This window comes from Aythya ferina, assembly GCF_964211825.1.
Source record: "Aythya ferina genome assembly, chromosome: 20".
Taxonomy (NCBI): Eukaryota; Metazoa; Chordata; class Aves; order Anseriformes; family Anatidae; genus Aythya; species Aythya ferina.
In genome coordinates this window covers 6,058,971-6,079,743 of record NC_140318.1, presented here as the reverse complement: position 1 = coordinate 6,079,743, position 20,773 = coordinate 6,058,971, and the positions used below count along the sequence as shown (strand labels likewise).

Genomic DNA, 20,773 nt, shown 5'->3' with positions numbered 1-20,773 from the left:
GAGCACACCCCTTATGCCTTTTTCCTTGGGAGATAAAAAGAAAAAAGAACAGAGATCGTCCTTACCGGCTCAATAATCGCAGGCTCCCCCTTCTGTCCTTTCTCACCCCGTGGACCCCCAATCTGCAGCACGGGACAGAAGAAGAAGGGTAAAGAGTTGATGAGAACATTGCTCACACTACCAACACGGCCCCACGCAGGACCTGGGGATGTTTCTGCCACCAGAGGACTGCAGGTTTTTGTAGGGCAGAAATGGGGCACCTCCACCTAACCAGGACATGGAGCCATCTCCCGTGCAGCAAGCACGTCCATCAAGGTGGACGAACCCAAATGGGATAGGACCACTGCCTTTTGCAGTGCTCGTCTCTATGATATCACTGTGGGAACGTTCAATAACATTAAATAAAAACGTTTTGAACTACGTTTACGTCCAATGGAAGAAGCACTCACCCCTTCGTAGATGGTGTCCTGGTTCGCAGGCATCCCCGGCCCAATGTCAGGAGACACGGTTCTGTCGTAGTAGTTGTAGTAATTCCCATCATATTCTTTTATTGTTTCCTCGGTGAAATCTTTATCCAGGTCGTCTCCTTCTTGAGGGTTCTGAAAGCAAGAGGAGGAACACGTCAGGATGCAAACTTCTATAGGATGCACATGCTGAAAACCTCAGGGTAGACAGTAGGTTTGGGGAAGTGAAGCAGCTTTATAATAATAGTTGCAAATAAAAAGCAGGAAAGTTGAAATCTGGAGTTTTAAGGTCTCCAGTGATCTGCAAGACTCTTCTCTGATGGCAGGATATTCACATCGATGTGTACCCTGGCCTTCCCTGGGATTTCTCCATCAATCCCAGACATAACCCTGGGTGTAACAGCCTGGGCAGCAAAGCAGCACGGAGCAAGAGCTCCTGCCAGGACAACCCCACAAGCTCCAGAGGATTGAAGAAACATGGAAGCGAAGTTTCCAACTCATCTCTCTCAGCCTGAACGTTGGAGTTGCTGGATTATTAAGCACACACACAAAAAAAATAAATCACATCCAGTCTCATTCTAAAAAGTCATGTCAAAAACGCAACGTGTCATTATGAGAATCTAATTACAGGAGGAAATGTGGAAAAATCCAAGCTTGCTTATACAAAAACCTCCTGTTTGTTTTGTCTGGGATCCAAGACAGTTGTGCTTTTCCAAAGAGCGGTAGCAGAAATTTTTACAAATTTGATTCATTAATCCCTAAATCCTGTCTGAATCTTCACAGCAACAGATACTATGGTCTATAAACAAGGATATTAAATAAATAGCAGAATTTCCTTGCTTATGTCCATCTCCTTGCCCTTTCTGTAGCTTTGCGGGCAACTGTCTCTGGCACCCTTCAGTTTGAAGAGCACCATAAAGAAGAACATGTGTTGATAATCATTTTGTTTCTTCCCCATCCAGGTAATAATCAAAATGGTCCAGAAATTTAATTATTTCCAGTGCTTCCCAGAGAAATCATCTCCTCACTGCTATGAATTCAGAACTACTTAAATGCCACCACCGCTTCCAGACCTTGTTTCTGTGCCCAAACTGCTCAGAATCCATAAGCATGAGCATCTGTACCTAAATGTAAGAGGGTTTAAAGAATAAGCCTGGTGCTAAGGCAAACATACAGAGATTTCGGCTCTTTCGTATCACTTCCTAGCCCTGCCCACTTTATCATTTAATTAGCAGGGAAAAATTCATGACAAATCATCCTGTCTCATATTTTCTTGGATCAGAGCATTGAAAAACTGGGAACAGAGGTAAAATCCAAAAGGACACCACAGAATTTCATAGTTCTGGCCCTGCTAGAAAATAATGCTCTCTCAACACCCTGTCCCTCTCCCCATCTTTTTTCTGTATCATTGCCAACTTCTCAGAGCCATTTGGAAACTGATTTTGCCTGATTCTAACATTAGTGAATTATCCGTTCATGGTATAGAGTAGAAAACTTTAAAAGCAAATTTCTTTGCCAACATTTAACACGAAAACTTCGGTTACGGTTCTCAATCCAAAGTCTGGGCAAGGCCAAAAGTTGGCTGCAGGTTCTTTTATAAAATTTTTGACACATTTCCTAAGCACTAAACACTTTTGAAAATGGTTTTTGATAGCATCACTGATAGACTTGAGTTGCTTCTAGATCAATTTTTTGACATAGCAAAAATTTGCACCTTATGTTTATGGACTTTTTTTTTTTTTTTTAACAACCTGATAGTGACTCTTGCTTAGAAAACTTGGAAAAATGAGCATTATTTTTCCTTTGTACCATGCAAATGGATCTAGTGCTATCACACCTCTTATCCTGTTAAAAATCTTTTATCTGGGTTTGCACTTTGAAACCTCAAAACCTGTTTATCTTTCTATAAAGCTTTTAGAGATAATACAGCAAGCTTTTTTTCAAATTGCATTTCCTGACATTAACATCAAAAAAGTCTGTTTTGATACTCTGATATCCCCAAATCAATTTGCATGGAAAGAGGTAATATTCTGAATAACTGTGCAGAGCAGAAGGAAAGTTCTCTGTGCTGAGATTTCGCAGATTTTTTGGGAAAAAATAAAAATAATCTCCTTTAACAATCAGAACACAGCCCAAAAAAAGAAAACAAGAGGTCAAAAAATCATCGTGCACAATACTCCAATTCTTTGCTGACAACAGCTTCTTGTAAATCACCTTTTAGCCTTCCCTTTTAAGAAGGTGATGCAGATAGGAAGCCCTTGGTATATACATCTAGACAAGCAAAGTAAACTGCCTGATGAATTGTGGGCAATGAACAAAATATATCTGTCCCCTGCTCCTTTTGTTCACAGGAGTATTGCCTACTCAATCTCAGAACTGCTCACTGGCATTTATCACGGCGTTATTAGCCATAATGAAGCTCAAGCCCAGGAGAATTAATAGACTGCACCTGCCTCCAAAACCTCACACATCACCCCCTGAAAGGTCCACTCGTGTAAGACTGAGTCGCCTTATAAATTCAGATGGACGAATTGCTCTTTTCCCAAATCTCTTGCAGGTGAACTCTGGTGCCAGACATCCCCCCTTCCACACTGCTCGTGGGCAGCTTGCTTGGCCACTGGGTTAAAGGGTTCTGTTTTTGTTCCCTCGAGAGTTCACAGCTGCAGGTGGGGCCCTGACCTTCCACATCGAGGTGTGAACCTGAAACCCACATCCTGTGCTGGGATCCCTGCACCTCAGGCTGCCACTTTTGGGGAGCCTGCGCCATGTCACGCTGCATTATCCTTTGCCTTGGTGCATGGAAATCTCCCTCAGCTGGGCAAGTTGCGTCCCTTTCTCTGCTCATCACTGAGCGATTCAGTGGAGCAACTGGGTAAACTGGAGTAGGCTTCCACCCTGGAGCAGTCCTGAAGCCTTCCCCTTTCACACGCCACCTCTTTTGGAGTTTCTGGGGACAAGATCTGGGGACAAGACATCTTGCACGCCCTCACCTGTAAGCTGCTGTGCTGAGAGCAGGCTCAGTTTTCACAAAAGAAAGCTTTGCAGTGGGTTTCCCTGACCTATCCTCCTCTTTTATTTCCTTTTCCTAAAGGAAAAGGTGCTAACGTGGCCCTTGAGCCTCTTATTTCCTCTCTCAATTTTTTTTTAAGGTCACCCTATCCAATCTTCAATTCTTCTTTATTAGAAAGTTCAATCTTAGCCAGAGATTTCTGGCTGTTTGTCAGGAAACTAAAAAAAAATGTTTCCCATCCTTTGTTTCCCTCAGGTTGGTGCTCACTTCCCTCAGACGTGCTGGAGATGTTTTCTGTTTCTGCGTATCGCTTTGGGCCGCCCAGCTGCCTCCTCCGTGGCAGCTCCATCCCCAGCTGCTGGGCTCGATCCCATCGCCCCACCGGCCCTCACCTCCTGCCGTGCTCCAGCTGCTTGGCTCTTACAGACGTTTTCCCCCCAATGCCTCTGAATTCAAGTTTTTGGGTCCAGCTCCAGTTGTTTTGGCCTCTTTTGCCACCTTTCAGCATCTCACAGGAAGCCTTGAGTGCTGCAGTCCCATTCCTCTCCACTCAAGGAGGAACCACAAAACTCTGCCAGGTCCTAACAAACCCACCCCAAAACATCATCCCACTATTAACTCCCCTTGCTGATGCTCCTGGATCATCTAAGGATGAGACCAACGTTGGACTACCCAAACTCCTACATAAAAACAAAAACTGGGCAAGACTTCAGGGTACAACAGTCTCAAGCATGACATATTTCAGTTGAAGCATATTAAATAACTAAACATGCAGTTACTCCAGAGAATATCAGCTCTAGGATCCAGACTGATCCCATTTTTAGTAGATCTGTATTCAAAATAGAGGTCGATCTGTGGACATCTGTAACAGTTTAAAATCCAGAGCAGATTCTTCCAGGATAATTGTCCCCAGTCAAATCCTAAATACTTGTATTCCACACCTTGGAATATCTCAAGTAAGAGCATCTCTTACGAAATGTCCTCTTCCAACAGCTGCCCAAGCCACCTACAGATTTACCATATGGATTATCACATCTCCTTTGCTTAGGGCTATGAAATATCAGAAGTAATAAAAAACAAAGCGAAGGGAAAGGCATTCATTCAACTTACATCGGTCTCGTTGTAGGTGACGACGGTACTCGTGGGGAGCTCAGCTTCCACGGCGTTCTCGGTGAGTCCACCCTGGGGGTCTACTTCTTCGTTGTAGTTGACGTCTTCATAGGGGAGAGGCGTGAAGTACTCCTCGTTGATGGTCTCGTAGTTGTACTCGTCCACGAGGGGGTCATCCACCGCAGCGTCCCCTTTCGTCCGCCCCGTGGGGTTCCCTGTGTCAGGTGATGGTGTGGGGGCAGGATAGTCCTGTGGGAGAAACACAGCTAAAATGCCAGAACCAGAGAAATAGAAGGGGTGTTCTGCACCATCCTCCACCCCCCAGCTCATCTCTTGATACCGGTGCTGTTTTTACCAACCACCCCATTGCCAGGACCCCGTGTTGGTACCTGCTTAGTCTCAGGTCGCTCTCCAGCAGCCACTTCGGGGGGTGCAGGTTTGGTGGTGGGTGCCTCAGGCTTTACAGCTTCATCGACGTCTTCGTAGTAGGGGTACTCGTAGTAGTAGGTGTCACCTTCTCCCTCCCCATCAGTGTACTGCAAAGAGAAACCACAAAGCAGAAAATAAGCTGGTGGCACCCAGCGCACTCCTGGCAGCCCTTTCTAGGTTTTATTTCACATCAGCAGGCCATGCCGTGGTGCAGACCAGTGCAGCATCATTTTTCCCTTCCTATTGTTCATCAACTTCTACAACACCTTCACCAAGAGCCTGCCTTTGGGCTGATTGCTTTGATAATTGCTGCCATCTCAGGTTCCCAACAATCTCTCAGCTGTGGGGCATGTTCCACCTTAGCAGAGAGAATCGAAGCCACCTTGATAGCATAATCATAGTCACCCATGATAGCATAATCAAACAAAAAAGTGATTTTTTATTATATGTCCAATTGCTGAGCCCTCTCAGGTCACATCCCAGACACACAAAGGGAGATGAACGCACACTTGGAGAAGCAGGGCAGCAATTTTCACTCCTCTGATTGCACTAACGGTGTGCGTGTGATTTCCTATCTGCCGTGACCCGCAGGCGGAAGGGCTTCAAAACCAAGATATTTTCAGGGTTTTCCACAAGGCGTCAGTCATTCTTCAAAATGAAATACAAACCAAACGTTTGGTTACAGCCAGGCATGGCAAATCTCTTTGCCAGTCCATCGCTCTTGCTGGCAGCAGACGCCGGCACATGGAGGAGTTATTCTTACACAGGGCCTTACGACAAGCCAGCTCTTGCTGCATCGCTGGCTCCAAAAGCAGAGCTTTATTTTTTTCCTACTACCATATATTTTGACCATAGAGTCTATTTTGTTTTGCTTTTTTGTTTCTCCAGCAGCACTGGTGGCACAGTTACAGCACGTCGCTGCCGTGCTCTGCCTCACGCTGCTGCAAGCCCTGCGCTGCTCCCCAGAGCAGATTTTTAACCTAAACCCAAGCTGGAGCAGGGCGATGGCATCGCAGCTCAGTGGGGATGTGGCAGGAGCCTGCAGCTCCGAGACCAGCTGAAAGAGAGCGTGCACACAAGCACCTACAGATCAGGCAGAAGCAGCAGCCAAGGTACTGAGAAGCAGCTGAGGGTGCCAGACACTTTAATTGCTGTGAGCTGGGCTCAAGACCTCTCCTAAATGTGTAAAATTCAGGTGATGGTCGTCTGGAAATCAGCCACGTCCAGGCATTTCCAACTGAGCAGCAGAAATAAAGAGGCATGCTATCAGTGTTTTTGTTTGTTTGTTTTGTTGTTGTTTTTTCCATTTCTTTCCATGAAGAAATAAATCTGACTGTAGAAAAAAAACTAGCTAGCACAGCAGCATGTACAGGAGAAATCATTACAGATCAGCTGGGAACATTTCTGCCAAAATGAAATTCAAATGGCAAATGCACAGGCAAAAAAATAAAATAAAATCACTTCTCCTGCCCTTGCCACCTGTTTCAAGAAAGTGCTAATAAAAAAAAGTGCTTAATCTCTTTTCAAGTTTAACAGTAAAAATTGGAATTTAGGAACAGGTGCATGTTTTGGACAGGATTCGACCTGCCTGGGAAGGTCGGTGCTTCGGAGTCAGCTCAGGCTCTCTCTGCTGCGAGCTTTGAGCTCAAAGCAACTATTCATTGCTGGAAACGGGAGGAGTGCAGAAAGGAAGGGAAACTCCTGGGGGCAAGAGCCAAGCAGGCAGAGGCCAGGAGTGGTGGATCCTAAAAACAAAGCTCTGTCTGGGCCGCTGCCTTGTGCTGGAGCTGTAGGGCAAATGGGATGAAGGAGCTGAGCGTGGCATGGAGCTTGATGCCGCTGCCCCCAAAGCATCCCCATCCCATCTTCCCCAGGGGTCTCCCCAGGCTTCGTGCCCCTCCACTCACGTATTCGTCCTGGTTGGGGTCCTGGGACTGGGGCGAGTCGGGGATGGCAGTGTCGCAGTCGGGGCTGTAGTGCTCGCAGTAATCGTGGGCTGCTCGGGGGTCCGCCACGATCAGGAGCTGCTGGATGTCACCCTGTGGGGAAGAAAACACAGCATCAGGGTGTGCACAGAGCCTGCAGGTGAGAGGATGAAACACCACAGTGAAACAAAAAGCACAAGCCCCAGTGCTGGGCTGCTTCCCCAGCTGCTCGTTAGCCTCAACACTCCTGTTTTTCCCACCCCATCACCTTGTCTCATAAAAGAGATCAGCTCCTCAGCAGCTCCTGCCTCACCTCAATTTTCCACCTGCAGCAGTGGCAGATGCAGAGAGATTAGAAGTACACCTGATAATCAGAAACAAAAATAAAATAAAAATAGAGGGAGTTTGCAGAGGCTGCTCGAAAGCCAGGTGCACTGCAAGCTCCCCAGACACCAGGCCTGCACAGCAAACCCTGCACAGCCAAAGGTCAGAGCAGAAATTGCTCTTAAATTTCCTAAAAAAATCACAGCACTGTTTATCCATAACACCAAAAACACAGCTTATTCAGTAGACGGTTACATAAGACAAGACCTTACTACTTGGATTTTTAGAGCTGATGCTTTAATTAGGGGGAAAAGCCTGGTTTAATAATAGAAAAATATCGCTGAGGATAAAAAAGGAGCATGACAGCAGAACTGAGAGGACAACTCGGGCACGTAATAGGAACCAGAAGCTCAGACCGGAGCCTGGCCAGAACGTCTCAGAGCTCTGTGGAAAACCAAAGGATGTTTTTGAAGCACGAGGCCAGGGCTGCCCTCACGCATACGAGCTGGGTCCATGGTGGGGGACAGCCCCCCAGTGGCACAGTGCCACCCGAACACCACCTTCAGACCTCACCAAAACTGTGCTGTTTGCACTTCTGGCAGTGATCTGCAAGGAAAGCAGGTTTGCAAGAGTCCAGAGCCTCCATCTCTGGATACTACAGCTCCCTGTAGTATCTGCACACCCCTCAAATGCTATGCGAGTTATCCTAAAATTCAGCCGTGGTTTAAGCTTGTTAGCCATTGCTTCCTCCGAATAACCTTTAGAAAATTAACAGAGATGTCTGCAAAGTGGTCTTCAATTACCATTAAATACATACATATATATATATATATAAATTTTTTTTTAAGTAATTCCATGGAGTTCAGTGTTGTCATTGTTGCTTTGGCTTTTTTTTCACAGCGTGACCACAAAAAAAGGGGGATGCAGGACCAGGAAAATGGAAAACATGTTTTTGTCTCAAGGAACATCTCCCATTTCCAGCCAGCCCTAGCCACCACCTGCAGGGTGACCTGCTGAGGTGTTGGGGTTTCTCACCCCACAGAACATCATCCCAGCCTCCCCACGCAGCTCAGAGCAGCCTGCCCCTTTGATTGTACCTCCAGAGCATGCCCAACCTGGGCAAGACAATTTGCTTGAAGCTCATGATGTGAATGTCCTTGCAACTGCTATTTCTGAGCGCAGGACCCCAACCATCCCTGCCCTCGCTCAGGACCAAGTTAAGCCGTTTATGCCCTTCCCCATTAGGCAAAGCTCCCCCATTTGCATATGTGGAGTATCTGGTGCTGTTGGGATAAGCTGAAATAAAACAGCCGCAGAAGCAGACTCAGTGCTTGTCTCTGAGAGGCAAGGAAGGAAGCCTGAAAGCTTTTTCTTCCTGATAAGCCTGGATTTACACCTCAAGGAGAGCTGATAGCCTGTATCCTATAAGTGACCAGAACTAAACTGGTGTATTCACGAGGAACAGATAAAGCAAGGAAAGGCATGTTGGATAAACACAGCGCAAAAGATTAAGCAGGAGAGAATTTGCTAAAGCTGAGTTCACTTTTAGTCTCAGCTGACGGCAGCTCCTGAGCTATGCATGGGAAGAAATCCTGGCCCAGTCCTGCCCTGCTTCCCAGCAGCAGAACAGGAGCAGCACATCCTCTGGCAGCTCCTCTGAGTACACAGGACATCGCTGCAAGTCCCAGCACCTCCAGGGTCAGGCTTTGCAGCCACAGCAGACACCCCAAACTCACCCAAAGCAACACACCGAGGGATGGCATCGGCCCAGTAAGCAGGGGAGGAAGAACAAAGCTTCCTCTGCTAGCTCTGGGTTGAGAACTTGAAGTCAGTGTGTATCTGAATAAATCTGGCTTGGAAAGGGTGCCAGGAGAAGGCGTGAGCTGCATCAGACAGCTCCTTCAGAGCTCACCACGCTCCATGAGCATCACCCAACACGATTCCTATTCTCCCACTTCCTTTTCAAACCTCATCGCCCCGCAGAGCAAAGCCCATCCTTCTCTTGTTCCAGCATGCAAAACCAGAAGGAAAACCAGGGCACCAGAATTTGGAAGAATGAGCCCCAGGAAGCATCCGAGCTCAGTGCCCTGCCATGGGTCGAGCAGCTCAACGGTAGGGCAGGAGGAGAGCTCGGGGGCTGCCAGATTCTTCCTCTTGGTTTCATTAACAGCAAGTGCACAGCACTGGTGGGCATCCCTGTTAACACTCGTAAAAAGCAGACAGGAGTGAAACCTTGTTAGCAAAATTCCCCATCAACTGACCTCATCCCTCAGTGCAAAACAATAAAACGGGCTAATTTAGCCTGTAATAAAAAGCCCCGCTATCTGAGCTGCACAAAAGATGCACAAAGCTCCGCTGTCAAGAGCCCCATTTCTTTGATTTAAAAAGCCGACTTTAAATGGAGCAAGCCGTGCTGGGAGGTTCGCGAGCCTTTTGTGTCCTTTCAAGTGTGTTGCTGCTAATAAATTTCGCCCAGAGATAGCTGCCCCCAGCCCCACTGCTGGCCAAAAGAGGCACGGCCAGCCCCGCTCCACTACAGGTCTATTTGTCTCACTGTTACGGTCTCACAAAGCACCCTGGCCCCTCTCCTTCCTATTTCAGCATCTTTTTTTCTCAGTCAGAGCCGCGATACCGAAGATACCGTTAAGTCACCCCCCCCTTCACGCCACCCCGCAGCAGCCACAGATTTTCCACGAAGCCTTTGCAGAGGAGAGGGCTTCCCGTGACACTGCCTGGCTCCAAGATTTTACCTGCCAGCTTATTTAGGTTTCAAACAAAGAGGTATCTCAGCTGGGGAGCAAGTCAGTAATGCATTGGCATTGCTTTGTAAAAAATCGTGAGCCTCGCAAACTCCAGCCCCTCCCCAGAACACCTGGGGCACCTCTGGACACAGATGCCCAAAAAAGCCCGTCCAGGCACGCTGTAATCCAAGACCTGCATCACTTGACCACTTATTACTCCTATAAAAATCTCTTCTTTTGTCTGAAGATAACCCATATTTCATCCACCAGAAGAGCTACTTTAAAAAAAAGGCAAATAAATCAAACGTTGACCTTTATTCCTAGAACTTCCTGGGAAGAGGCAGAGGCAGAACAGCGCATTTATGAAAACGATGGTGAATTGTGAGGCTTTTTTTTTTGCTCCACCAAACAGATGTAAGTGCTAACTGTCACGGCCAGTACGAATTTGTTTGACATTTATGGTAAAGCCATTTATGCCTGATGACTCATTTGCTTTATGGATTAAGTTCCATCAAGCCAGTTTAACTCAACTCCCCAGCCAGCTCCCAGACACGACTGGAAAAGCTCTTCTGGAGCATTTTTTAACACTTATTCTATATGTGTGCAAAAATGTCACATCACTTCCAATGACATCAACTTCAGTAACTTGGAGAAATTGCTGTGGTTCAACAAAACAAACAGCTGGCGAGGATAATCGGAGTGACTTCATCTGGCATTGGCAGCAGCTCCATAAATACTGGGATTCTTCAGGGCTCCCACTGCAACGCACTGATAATTAACCGGGCTGTTGTTTTAGTGTACTACCACAGAAGTCTTAGGGACACTGCACTATAGAAGAATAACGGCTACTTGATGAGCCTTTTAAAATTCCCACTTCTAAACTGGAAAGCCACAAACCCAGGATGTGTATCTTGAAAAAATCTTAATTATCAGAAGCAATTGGGATGTTACTGAGTTTTGCTACAACAAACTCGCCGCTTTCATAAATGCAAACCCCATCAGATGGCTTAAGAGTGGCCGAAGATCAGCAGGGCCCTACGGTGAAGTGAAAGCTTTGAGATCCCAGCAGCAAGTTTCTAAAAAACCTAATCCCTGTCTCGGAGATGGCCTGCCAGCCTCAGATGTTCCACTTGATAAAAGCTGTCATTAGCACTTGTCCGTGGACAGAGGTTTCCTGCTAAGGACACCACGACTGCCCCATGCAGGGCTCCATGTGTGCAGAGGAGAAGTGATGGTAGAGAGGTTGGTGACAAAGAGAAACAATAAATGACCCAAAATTCACCATGCCCCTTGCTGGTACAGCAGGACACCCAGTTGGACACAAGGTGACTGCTCGGTGTCAGTGCATCCTCCGTGGTATTGGCATCACTCAAGGATTTGTCCTTTAAACACAGCTGCTGCAGAGGAGAACCCAAACAGCAGCAATGGGGTCAAGCAAAGCCTCGTCCCCCCTGTTCCTGCATCCTGACCTGCTCTCGCTGGGCGAGCCTGAGTGACTGGCACCCGAAGGGCATCCTCCAGGCCCCCAAAGATGTTGCGCTACAAAATTGGATTGTTAAAGTTTACAAAATTGGAAGCAAGCAGTTGGAGATCTGGCTCAGTAAAAAATAAATAAAATTAAAAAAGGGAAGGGCTCGGTTCGCACACAGCCATGAGTCAGCTGCGAATACTTGGTGGTTTGGATGCAGACAACCCGGATGTTTCCTTCCCTGTCCTGCGCAAAGGGGGCTGCAGGAATGGACAGACGGTTTTGCTGCGAGACCTCTGCTATTTCCCCTCCTGGGCTCGAGTCACCACAAGAATGGCTCCCTCCTGGCTTTTGGCACTCAGATAAGAGCCTCTTCTGAGTCCTTTTTAGTAAAAAAACAAGTTTAATTTTGCAGAAAAGGGGTAGAAGTTTCACCAAAACCAAGTACAGCTTCAAGTAAATACCTTTCTCAAGGGCTGATGATTGTTCTTCTTTCTCACTGCAGCTCTGCATTGGAAAGGAGGTACCCCAGGACACCCAGCCCTCACCACGTCCAGCCCAGTTCTGCATCCCCACCTCAAAGAGAAGCTGCTAGCGTTCCCCACGTTAAACTCTGAAAACAAACGATCTACAAACAAGAGCTACAGAAATTATTAACAGCCTGCGTGCCTCCCTCCCTGACCACAGCAACAAGAAAATAAGCCCTTTAGCTCTAAGGTAGTTAACCTGCTTAGGAATTTCAATTTTTCATATTTTGTAGTTCCAAGAGGAGCCCGATTTCCCATCGCAGGGGGATGCAGGGACTCGCTGCTCTCATCAAAAGGGTGGGCAGGGGAACACCACTGCACGCTCAGGTCAGCCCTCTCCAGGTCGGTTCTTAGAAATGTTTTTTTTCATAGCAAGAGGATGCATCATGGACACAGTTTAGTGGGTGACAGTGGCAGTAGGGTGATGGTGGGACCAGAATCTCGGAGGGCTTTTCCAACCATAACGATTCTGTGATTTCTTGTGTGCTTGCACAGGCCACAGCACGACACGGCGTTGGTTATGACAGATCTCAGCCTAACACAGCAATACAAATCACAAGCAGCTTAGCAACAGCTCCTTAGCAGAAGACAAGGACAAGCGATTCTCCAAGAGCTCAAAAGCCAGATGGCTTTCCTAATTCTGGAAAGCTCCCCCAAATAAACCGTCACTCTGCCAATACTCAAATACCAGTCAAGGACCCAAGTCATTAACAGAGGGGGAGACGCTACAGGAAGCTTAATTTTTGAGTGGCTACTATTCTTTTCCCCCCGACCTCAGCTCCAATAGCCAGGCAATGTAAATAACGTCCCGAGCTAATGTAAGCACTCCTCAGCCAGCGCCTGCAGCCCCGGGCTCAGCGCCGAGCACCCGCAGCAGTCACCGAAGCAAACGCAGAGCCCGAGCTTGTGCCAAAGTCCATTTTTGCTTAAGTGACAGCGCGGAGCTAATTCCCAAAGACAACATACACAGCATTAATCAGCACTATGGATTATTTACACAACAGTGCTCTACAGGCAACGGACAGAGCCGTCCGCTATTTCGGAGAGTTTCCTACTCGTAATGGGCGAAAGATTTTCTTGCCTTTCCAAATGGCTGAGTTTGTCATGGCCATTAATCATCCCCAATTTCTTCCTGAGACATCCGTGGAATCCTCCCCAAACTCCGGCAGCCCAGAGCCTTTCCCTTCCCCGTCCCATCCCTCTACCAGTAGCCTTCCAGTCACCCTTGCCTCGCCCGCCCGACTCCATAGCTCTCAAATCCCACCCATAGAGCATCTCCTGTAGGGACAGTCAACACCCCAAAGAGAATGGGATAAGAAGGATAAAGCCTGGCGATGCTCAAAGAGCCATTTAACAACAGGCAAGAGCCCAAGTCGAGCTCCGGCCTTCCCACGCCAGCACCAATTCATCCCCCGGCACGGCGCCTAATTGAAACCCTCATCCTTTCAGAAGGGATGTCTAATCACCAGCTTAAAGGTCCCAAAAAGCAGCAATTGTACGTAACCTTACTCAACCTTGAGCCCAGCTGCCTGTGAAGGGGCTGTGGTGGTCAGATGGAGCCCTACGTGCGCACTGCACGTGCTGTTACCCCGTGGCTTGCCCTATAAGCCAAAAATGAGCATTGCTTCCAGAGTGCAACGTGCCTTCCCCAGCTAAAAGCCAATGCCCAGACCCTGGAGAATAGTTTTTACCCAAAAATCCACCAAACGAGTGGAAAATCCCAGAGAAGGCAGATTAGCAACCTACCGCTCAACTAAGACCCAGGAATTTAATGGACATCGGGATTGTTTTCCTCTCCACCCCAAGAAACAGGCAGCTTGGAGAGCAGGGGGCACCGGCAGCAGCACAGACAGCACCAAACCCACAAAGCATTCACTGCGAGGCTCCTACAGCACCGCAGTGCTCACTGGTTTTGGTTCCGAGGCAGAGAAACCCCGTCCAAACCCAGAGAGCCAGGCTGCCCAAGAGTGGGCTTTTTTCCAGAAAATTTTCCAGAAAAATAAAATAAGCTAGAGGTTAAAAAAAATAAAGATGACCATAGCAGCTGAGAGGCTCCCGCAGGAGCATCCCGGGTCGGGAGGCAGCAGCAGCCCCACGCACGTAGCGGGGACACGTCCAGCTTTCCCTTGACTCATGTCTGGTGCCGCGAGCTGCCAGACAGCGGCTGCACCACAAAGCTGACGAGGACTTTTAATAACTCTTAGGGCTAATTGCACCAGGGAGCCAGACCCACCCAGAGGAAGCCGCGCTGAGAAACGGCTCCTCGGATGCTGGCTCTTCTCACGCCCCACGCAGGCGGCCCTACAGCAGCTGCTGCGAGCGTGGTAGCATCACCATCGTGTGCTGAAGTCCTCAGAGAGGCAATATCTGCAGGCTTTGGTTTTTCTCTCCCTTTTCAAGCTCCCTGCCCTCCTGCTAACCCAGGTCCATCTCAGAACTGCTGGGATGGAGTGGCGTGGGCAGGGCAAAGCAGCCGCCAAGCAGTAGGGACTGCAGGAAAGGAAAAGGCAGCCAAGCTGACTTGAAAAAAATAAAGCAAATACAAAGGCTGCTAGAACACCAAAAAAACAAAGAAAAAAAAAAAAAAAAGAAAGATATCCTTAAATCAACAGCCACCGCGCCCAGATACTCCGCTCCTTTTGCTATTTTTGTGCGTTTTATGTCTTTTAAACAAACTGCCATCTATTTGCTAGGATTTTGGGGCGTGAAACAAGCAGTTAGGGACACGGAAAGCACATTGCTATCAAACAGCTTCCTCAAACTGTGCAGCCCCAGCCTGGAAGGAAGGAGGGACGGGGAGAGTGGTGTTACAAAAGGCTGCTTTATACTCACTCCTTCTCTAAAGCCTGGCCAAGCACCGTGGTAACACAGGCAGAAATAATATGAGATGTGTCTGTAGCTATTTCACAAAGAAGGGAAAAATAATAGCAGAGCTCAGGTTTTTAATAGTGAAAAAGAAAAAAAGAAAAGCCCTGACAGTCCCAACCTCTCTCTGCCCCAATAAAGAGGATATTACTCTCAAATTTTATTTTCTTATTGTTAGGTCAGTCTTTATATTTGCAAAGTGAGCGTTTTTCAGCTTTTTCTGGGGTAAATTGTATGTTCTCAGCAGATGTCAGAACAACCCCCCCTCAGCAGATTAGAAACATATGGGAAGAATGAGGAATCCAAACCACACGTTTTTATTAAACTGCATGACTCCTAGTTCAAGTTTCATCACACCGAAGTAAATATTTTCTCCCTGAAGTAGCAGCTGCAGGTTAAGTTATCCATAATAGATATTTCATATATGCCCGTTCATATACGTATGCATAAATGCAGGTGCCCCTATGTGCACATCTCATCATTGCTAAAAAAATCTTGAGATGTCAATGTGAGCCCACAAGGCTAAAGCTGATTTTGCTTTTTTTTTTTTTTTTAAATTAAATAACCTGCTTGTGAACATGCACTTTTTTTTTTTTTGTTTAAAAAAAAAAAAAGCTGCCAAGACTCCAAAACTTTAGAAGTACCAGATTTAAAGTTGTATATGCAACCCTAAATCTATCGCTCCGTATAGACATTTTAACTAATGGTCTAATTACCCTGCAACATGAGACTTCGAGACTTTTCCAGGTTATTTCCACTTCAGTCAGCCTACAAGTGATGAGAAAGCTTTTTCCATCGCCCCTCTGTTTGCCTCTCTAAGCCTGGATCTGCAGCCACTATCACACAACTGTGCTGTGCACCTAAGCCCATGCACTTAAAGTAGGTATCTACGGATGCAGATGTTAAGCCCTGCTGACTTGAAAGAGCTCCTCCACTGATAGAGGAGTTTTCCAGGAAAGATTTGGATACTTGGAAGACGCTGACTTCCTAGGGAATTAGCTTCCACTTGAAGCACGGGGCACGCACCCTGCTAAAGCCAAGCCTGAGGCGTTCCTAGAGGTTTTTCTGGGGCCAGGGCTTAATCCTCATCGCCAGCCTCTTCCTGTGAAAGCTGCGACTTGGCAGGCAGGGTTCCTGAGGGGTGTTTGAGGAGCACCTGGGCATTTCCCCGGAGCAGAGAACACGCTGCTTGCTGCAGCACCTAGCATACAACACCCCCAGGGACAGACCTGATCCAGGGAAAAGGCATGGATCCTACCAGGGGGCACCCTGCACCTCTCCACCAGCCTTGAACCCTGTCCCTAAAGCACTGACCCAGGCCAGAGTGAAGCCAGTTGAGTATGTGCCATTTATCCCCCTTCACCAGTCACCCAAATCAGGCAATAACAATCTTTACAAGACTTCCACCTGCAGCAGATGCAAAGCCAAGCCCCACAACCTGCTCCTGTTCCCCTCCACTGCCCCCATTTCAGCCCCAACAATGCAGGAAGCCAACACCCTTGGTGCCACAGCTCCACGGAGACTTTGGGGCTGGGGGATGAAGAACTGCATCCATCTCCTCCACAAGCAGCCTGGTGTAGCTCTCCTGGGCAGCTGACACCTCTCTCTTTTAAGAAGCCCTTGCAGGTCTCCTGCAGTTTAACGCCTTCCCGAGGAGAGAAAATTGATGGCAGCCAGAGCCCCTTGGTTTGCTGGGGCTGTCACCAAAGCCCCAACAAGTTCTCGTAGTTTTGGGATAGAAACCTTGCAGTGTGATCCGTTCTAGACCATGGTACAATCCTGGTTGGAAGAAATAAATCCTTTGCTGGCTTCTTTTTTGAGCTGCTGGCTGGGCAAAGGTGTTCTTTCTATTTCTGGGGCAGGGTAAGAAAAAAAAAATAGAGAAGATAAAAAGCTGACTGCAGAGAGCGCTTCCAAGTTGACTCAGTTTTCTTTGGCTGCCCCAAAACTCCCATAACGTGGTAAATAGCCTGAATCTCTTTTCCCCCTCTCTAGTTTTGACTGAAAAGTAGGAAACCTGATTCTGAGAAGAGCTGGAACGAGGGAGAAGCAGCTTCAGCCTCCCTGTGTGCAGGGCCAGCTTGGCAGAGGGACTTGGCACACGTGTGCCATCACCTAGAGAATGTGAGATGTTAAGGTCAGACCTGGTGGAGGTCCTTGGCAGACTTGCTGTGTGTGTACTCCTTGTGTGGGATCTTATACCTTGCCTCCCAGCATCCAGTGCTTGCGTTTCTGCCAGCACAAGGAGCAGAAGTGTCTGTTTTAATAGGGTTCCTACCTAGAGGAAGCGTTTGGAGCACACCTCCTGCATGTACAGCGCAGAAACACCTTCAAAGAAATGACCCAGCCTCCTGGCCACCTCTGGAATTACATCGCTAACAACTACTCATCCTCTTGTGTACACCAGAAACCCCGCTGAGTTATTTAACCTGAAGGTTTAAACTCTAACACATGAGGAAGCATTCCCCTCTAATGAATTCGTTAGGACAGCAGAGCATTTTTTTTTTGGCTGTTTTCCCCTGAAAGCAAGCCACGTGTGATCTCTGCGCAGCTACAGGTGTGTCTGTCTATCTCAATAACTCTCCAATCTGATGGCTGATTTCAATCACATCTGACAGAGGAAAAAGGCTCAAGATAATTAAATTCCTATAAACGTCACAGAAACGGGCAGCCAGGTAAAAGAAAGGCATCGTACAAGCTCACTATCTGAAGGGGGGCTGTGCAGCACGAGCCCACTTCTGATCAGCGATAGGGGCGTTCAGAACAAGACATCTCTGATGTTCCTGCCATAGGAAAAGCTTGAAGCAACCACGAGACAAATTAGAAGGACTGCAGACTTGACTCATCTCACAGCATCTGACGGTCCCAATTGCAGCACCAACTGGAAAAAGATGAGCTGAAGCACCACAAAATAAGCAGTTCTTGTGTTTCTGCCTATACATAGCAGACACCCTCTCCTCCTCAATTTTCCAGATCCAAGAGGAGTGGAGGAGAAAGCCGAGCATCTCCTGGTCTCAGCTAGCTGGGTCCCCTGGCAGCTCAGAGGGATGGCACAGGGCAGAGCCCAAGGGTTTGTTGGACCTGTCATCAGGCACTGGTCACGTTCAGGCTGGCACTGCCACCGAGGTGACCTCAGCTGAGCCTTCGCTCAGTGACATCCATCTGCACAACAGGCTTGTAATCATCACTGGCTCACCAGCAAACACACTAAGAGCAAACCACGGAGCTATTTTTTTCCCCTCCCCTTCTATCTGACCACACAGCAGCTGGCCGCTCTGTGATTTCTCCTTTCAAACTCTTCATTTGGTAACTTCAAATCAACATGTCACGCTCCGTGCGGACAAATTACACCACTGATCCCTAAAAATAGACGTCCCACAATCACCATGTGCTCCGTTGCCACTGTTTTTACTCCTAGCCCAGACACAACCCTCATGGCAGAGCCACTATGGGGTGTGGGTTTATTCCAGATTACAAATGTTTAGCTATAAATAGCACAAATCTATAGGATAACTTTCAAAGGAACGCTTTAAAAACTGCTCACAAATTGCACCGAGTTCACAGGTATTCTTTTTAATAGCTGCAACCACTGTTCCTCTGCAACATCAACACCAGCTAAGAGTGACTTCATGGCAGTAGATTATTCGAGAGATGGGATATTTTAACGCATCTATACAGAATTCAGACATTTGTTTTTGAAGTCAGTAGCTATTCCGAACTGCTCGCAAAATAATGCATGAGTAAGTGCACAGCATAAGTTTCTCAAGCAGTTCCTCCCAGCGGTTTTCAAACAGGAGCCGATTTGGCTGAGACGCGCTGCAGCCTTGTTCCCTAATTGGAGCATCAAGTCAGATTATGCTCCTGAACACTTTCAAGCAGCAAATTGGACAATTCAGAACATTTCTCTCAATAGTCACAAAACTTCACGGTGCATCGGCAGGGCTCAGAGCCCACCAATGCCAACTGCTGGGACAAACTGGGATGCAACTGGAACCAGGGAAATTTGGCTTCATGTCAGGGACTGCTGCAAGAAATGAGAGATTTTCATGAACGCTGCCTCTGTGGTGCTCGAGGCTGGGTGCAGGTTGGCACTGCCAGGATGGCAACTCCATAGGCAACATCCCCCAGAACTGGCAATCCAGCTGGAGAAGCGAGAGCTGACAGCCTGCACATTGTGGGAGGCATCTCCATCACGGGAGGACAGTGCCAGCCTGGCCTTCCACTGTCCAGCATGGAAATTAAGGGGAGAAGAGGAAAAAAAAAAAAAAAAAAAAAACAAAAAAAGGAAAAGACCAGGCAAGGCCTCTGAGAAATTAATAGGGCAAAATGAATGGATGCCATTGTCTGTCATGATCTGCCAGCCCTTTAACCAGCCCTTAATAAAGCTGAGAGATGAAACAATCAGCAGTTTTGCAATAACACCCTCATTTTGAAACCCGTGTATTCCAGATAAGTCTTTCTGAAGCGTACGTGTTCAGGCTCAGGGGGACTGCATTTTGCTTGGAGGATGACCTTTGGTGAGAGAGACCCATGCACACCGTTCTCATGTGCTGCTGGATTACCTTAACCCATGCTTACGGGATCTAAAAGCATGACTCCACATGCCCATAAAGCCAGTTTTTAAGCTTAAAAAGTGGATCAGGACCCCTGAAAGAAACTCAAGCTCCCCATGTCCCTTGCCCTGCATGGCTCCTCGAGCACTTCACCCCCCTCTCCTGCCAACTCACCCACCCTCCAGGTCCCATTTCCATTCTCCAGACCCCATTTCTCACCACGCATGGGTCCCTCCCTCACAGCAGGCACCCTCATGCCCCAGCTGATGTCCCTGTCCCCCGCAGAGCCTGAGGGGTCAGCACTGGGCAGTGCCCTTTGATCCAAGCTACATTTCTGCATGCAGCCTCTGAAAACTCCACTTAAACCCAAATTAGAGAGAGAAGAGGCCGCCGAAGGCTGCCCAGCCTTCAAATTTCTTCTTGTGGTCTCGCAGCCCTGACCACATACTCAAGCTCCCTATTTTCTTTCCCGTTCCATTTCATGCTGCATTTCCCCCATCCAACTCCATCTCCTGATGTCACCGGGTTACCAAGTGCTGATCCCGCTGTTCCAACTTTCCCCTCTTCATCCAACCCAAATAATCCACTAATAACCGAGCGAGGGGCTGGCTTTTTCCTACAGAAGTTATTTTTCAATGACATATGTGTGAACCATAAGGGATAGTTTAAAAACAGATTCTCCCTCATTACAGGCTGCAGCCCGGCACATCGCGGCGCTGCTCTTTTGTGTCTTCTTCCCCCTCCCCGTGCTGAGCGGTGCTGTTTCCTGGCTCCGGTTTCACGTTGATTTATTTCCCTTTCGTCTATGGAAAATGAGGAATGGGATCAGCTCCTGCTCGCTGCGCCGCCCACACCAAGCTGGATATGCGAGCGTTGCGCGGGGCGCTCGCACAGTGGAAAATGTGTCGTGGAGGAGCAGAGCTGCTGGCCCGAGCTACGTGTTTGAGAAGTCGCTGTTGGAGCCACAATGAGCTGGAGTAGGGGTAGTTGCTTCATTTCTGCTTAGCCCTACCTGAGCAGGGTGGCAGTATTGCCCTGGGAGGTGCGGAGCCCAGGATCTGCACCCAGGATCACCTCCGCTTTGTCTCCATCCCTACCCACGGTGGGAGAGGCAAAGGGAAGGTGGCAAAGAGTCTGCACCTTGGTTGAGAACAAAAAGAGTCAAAAGACCAAGCCATAGTCACCAGCAAGCACCCAGTCAGGGCCATCCACGAAGGTCCAAGCGCACAGGACTTTTGGCAGCTCCACTGCACAATTCTCAACTTTGCTACAGGGGCAGAAAGAACAACCAGGTGCAGCCCCTTGACGCTCCTTCCTGGATTTCCCATCCTCTCCCCTCCCCACTCCGACCGCTTCC

The 20,773-nt window shown here is 48.0% G+C and overlaps 1 protein-coding gene and 1 long non-coding RNA gene across 6 annotated transcripts in view; one reads left to right on the top strand and one right to left on the bottom strand.

Moving 5' to 3' along the window:
- The window catches only part of COL5A1 (collagen type V alpha 1 chain), a 168,091-nt gene that overhangs the window by 76,367 nt on the left and 70,951 nt on the right, over nucleotides 1-20,773 (bottom strand). For all 4 annotated transcript variants that reach the window (XM_084494111.1, XM_084494108.1, XM_084494109.1 and 1 more), the window contains 5 exons: nucleotides 6,921-7,052; nucleotides 4,974-5,120; nucleotides 4,585-4,833; nucleotides 450-599; nucleotides 66-122 (listed from right to left, as the gene is read on the bottom strand). In XM_084494111.1, the coding sequence (XP_084350237.1) occupies nucleotides 66-122; nucleotides 450-599; nucleotides 4,585-4,833; nucleotides 4,974-5,120; nucleotides 6,921-7,052 (735 nt within the window). The remainder of the gene's footprint in view (nucleotides 1-65; nucleotides 123-449; nucleotides 600-4,584; nucleotides 4,834-4,973; nucleotides 5,121-6,920; nucleotides 7,053-20,773) is intronic.
- On the top strand, nucleotides 2,948-4,103 carry LOC311421782. Of its 2 annotated transcripts, none has more exons than XR_014685001.1 (2): nucleotides 2,948-3,021; nucleotides 3,730-4,103. It is a non-coding gene; the product is annotated as an uncharacterized lncRNA (long non-coding RNA). The 2 variants fall into 2 exon arrangements; XR_014685002.1 differs by having other exon boundaries at nucleotides 2,975-3,130.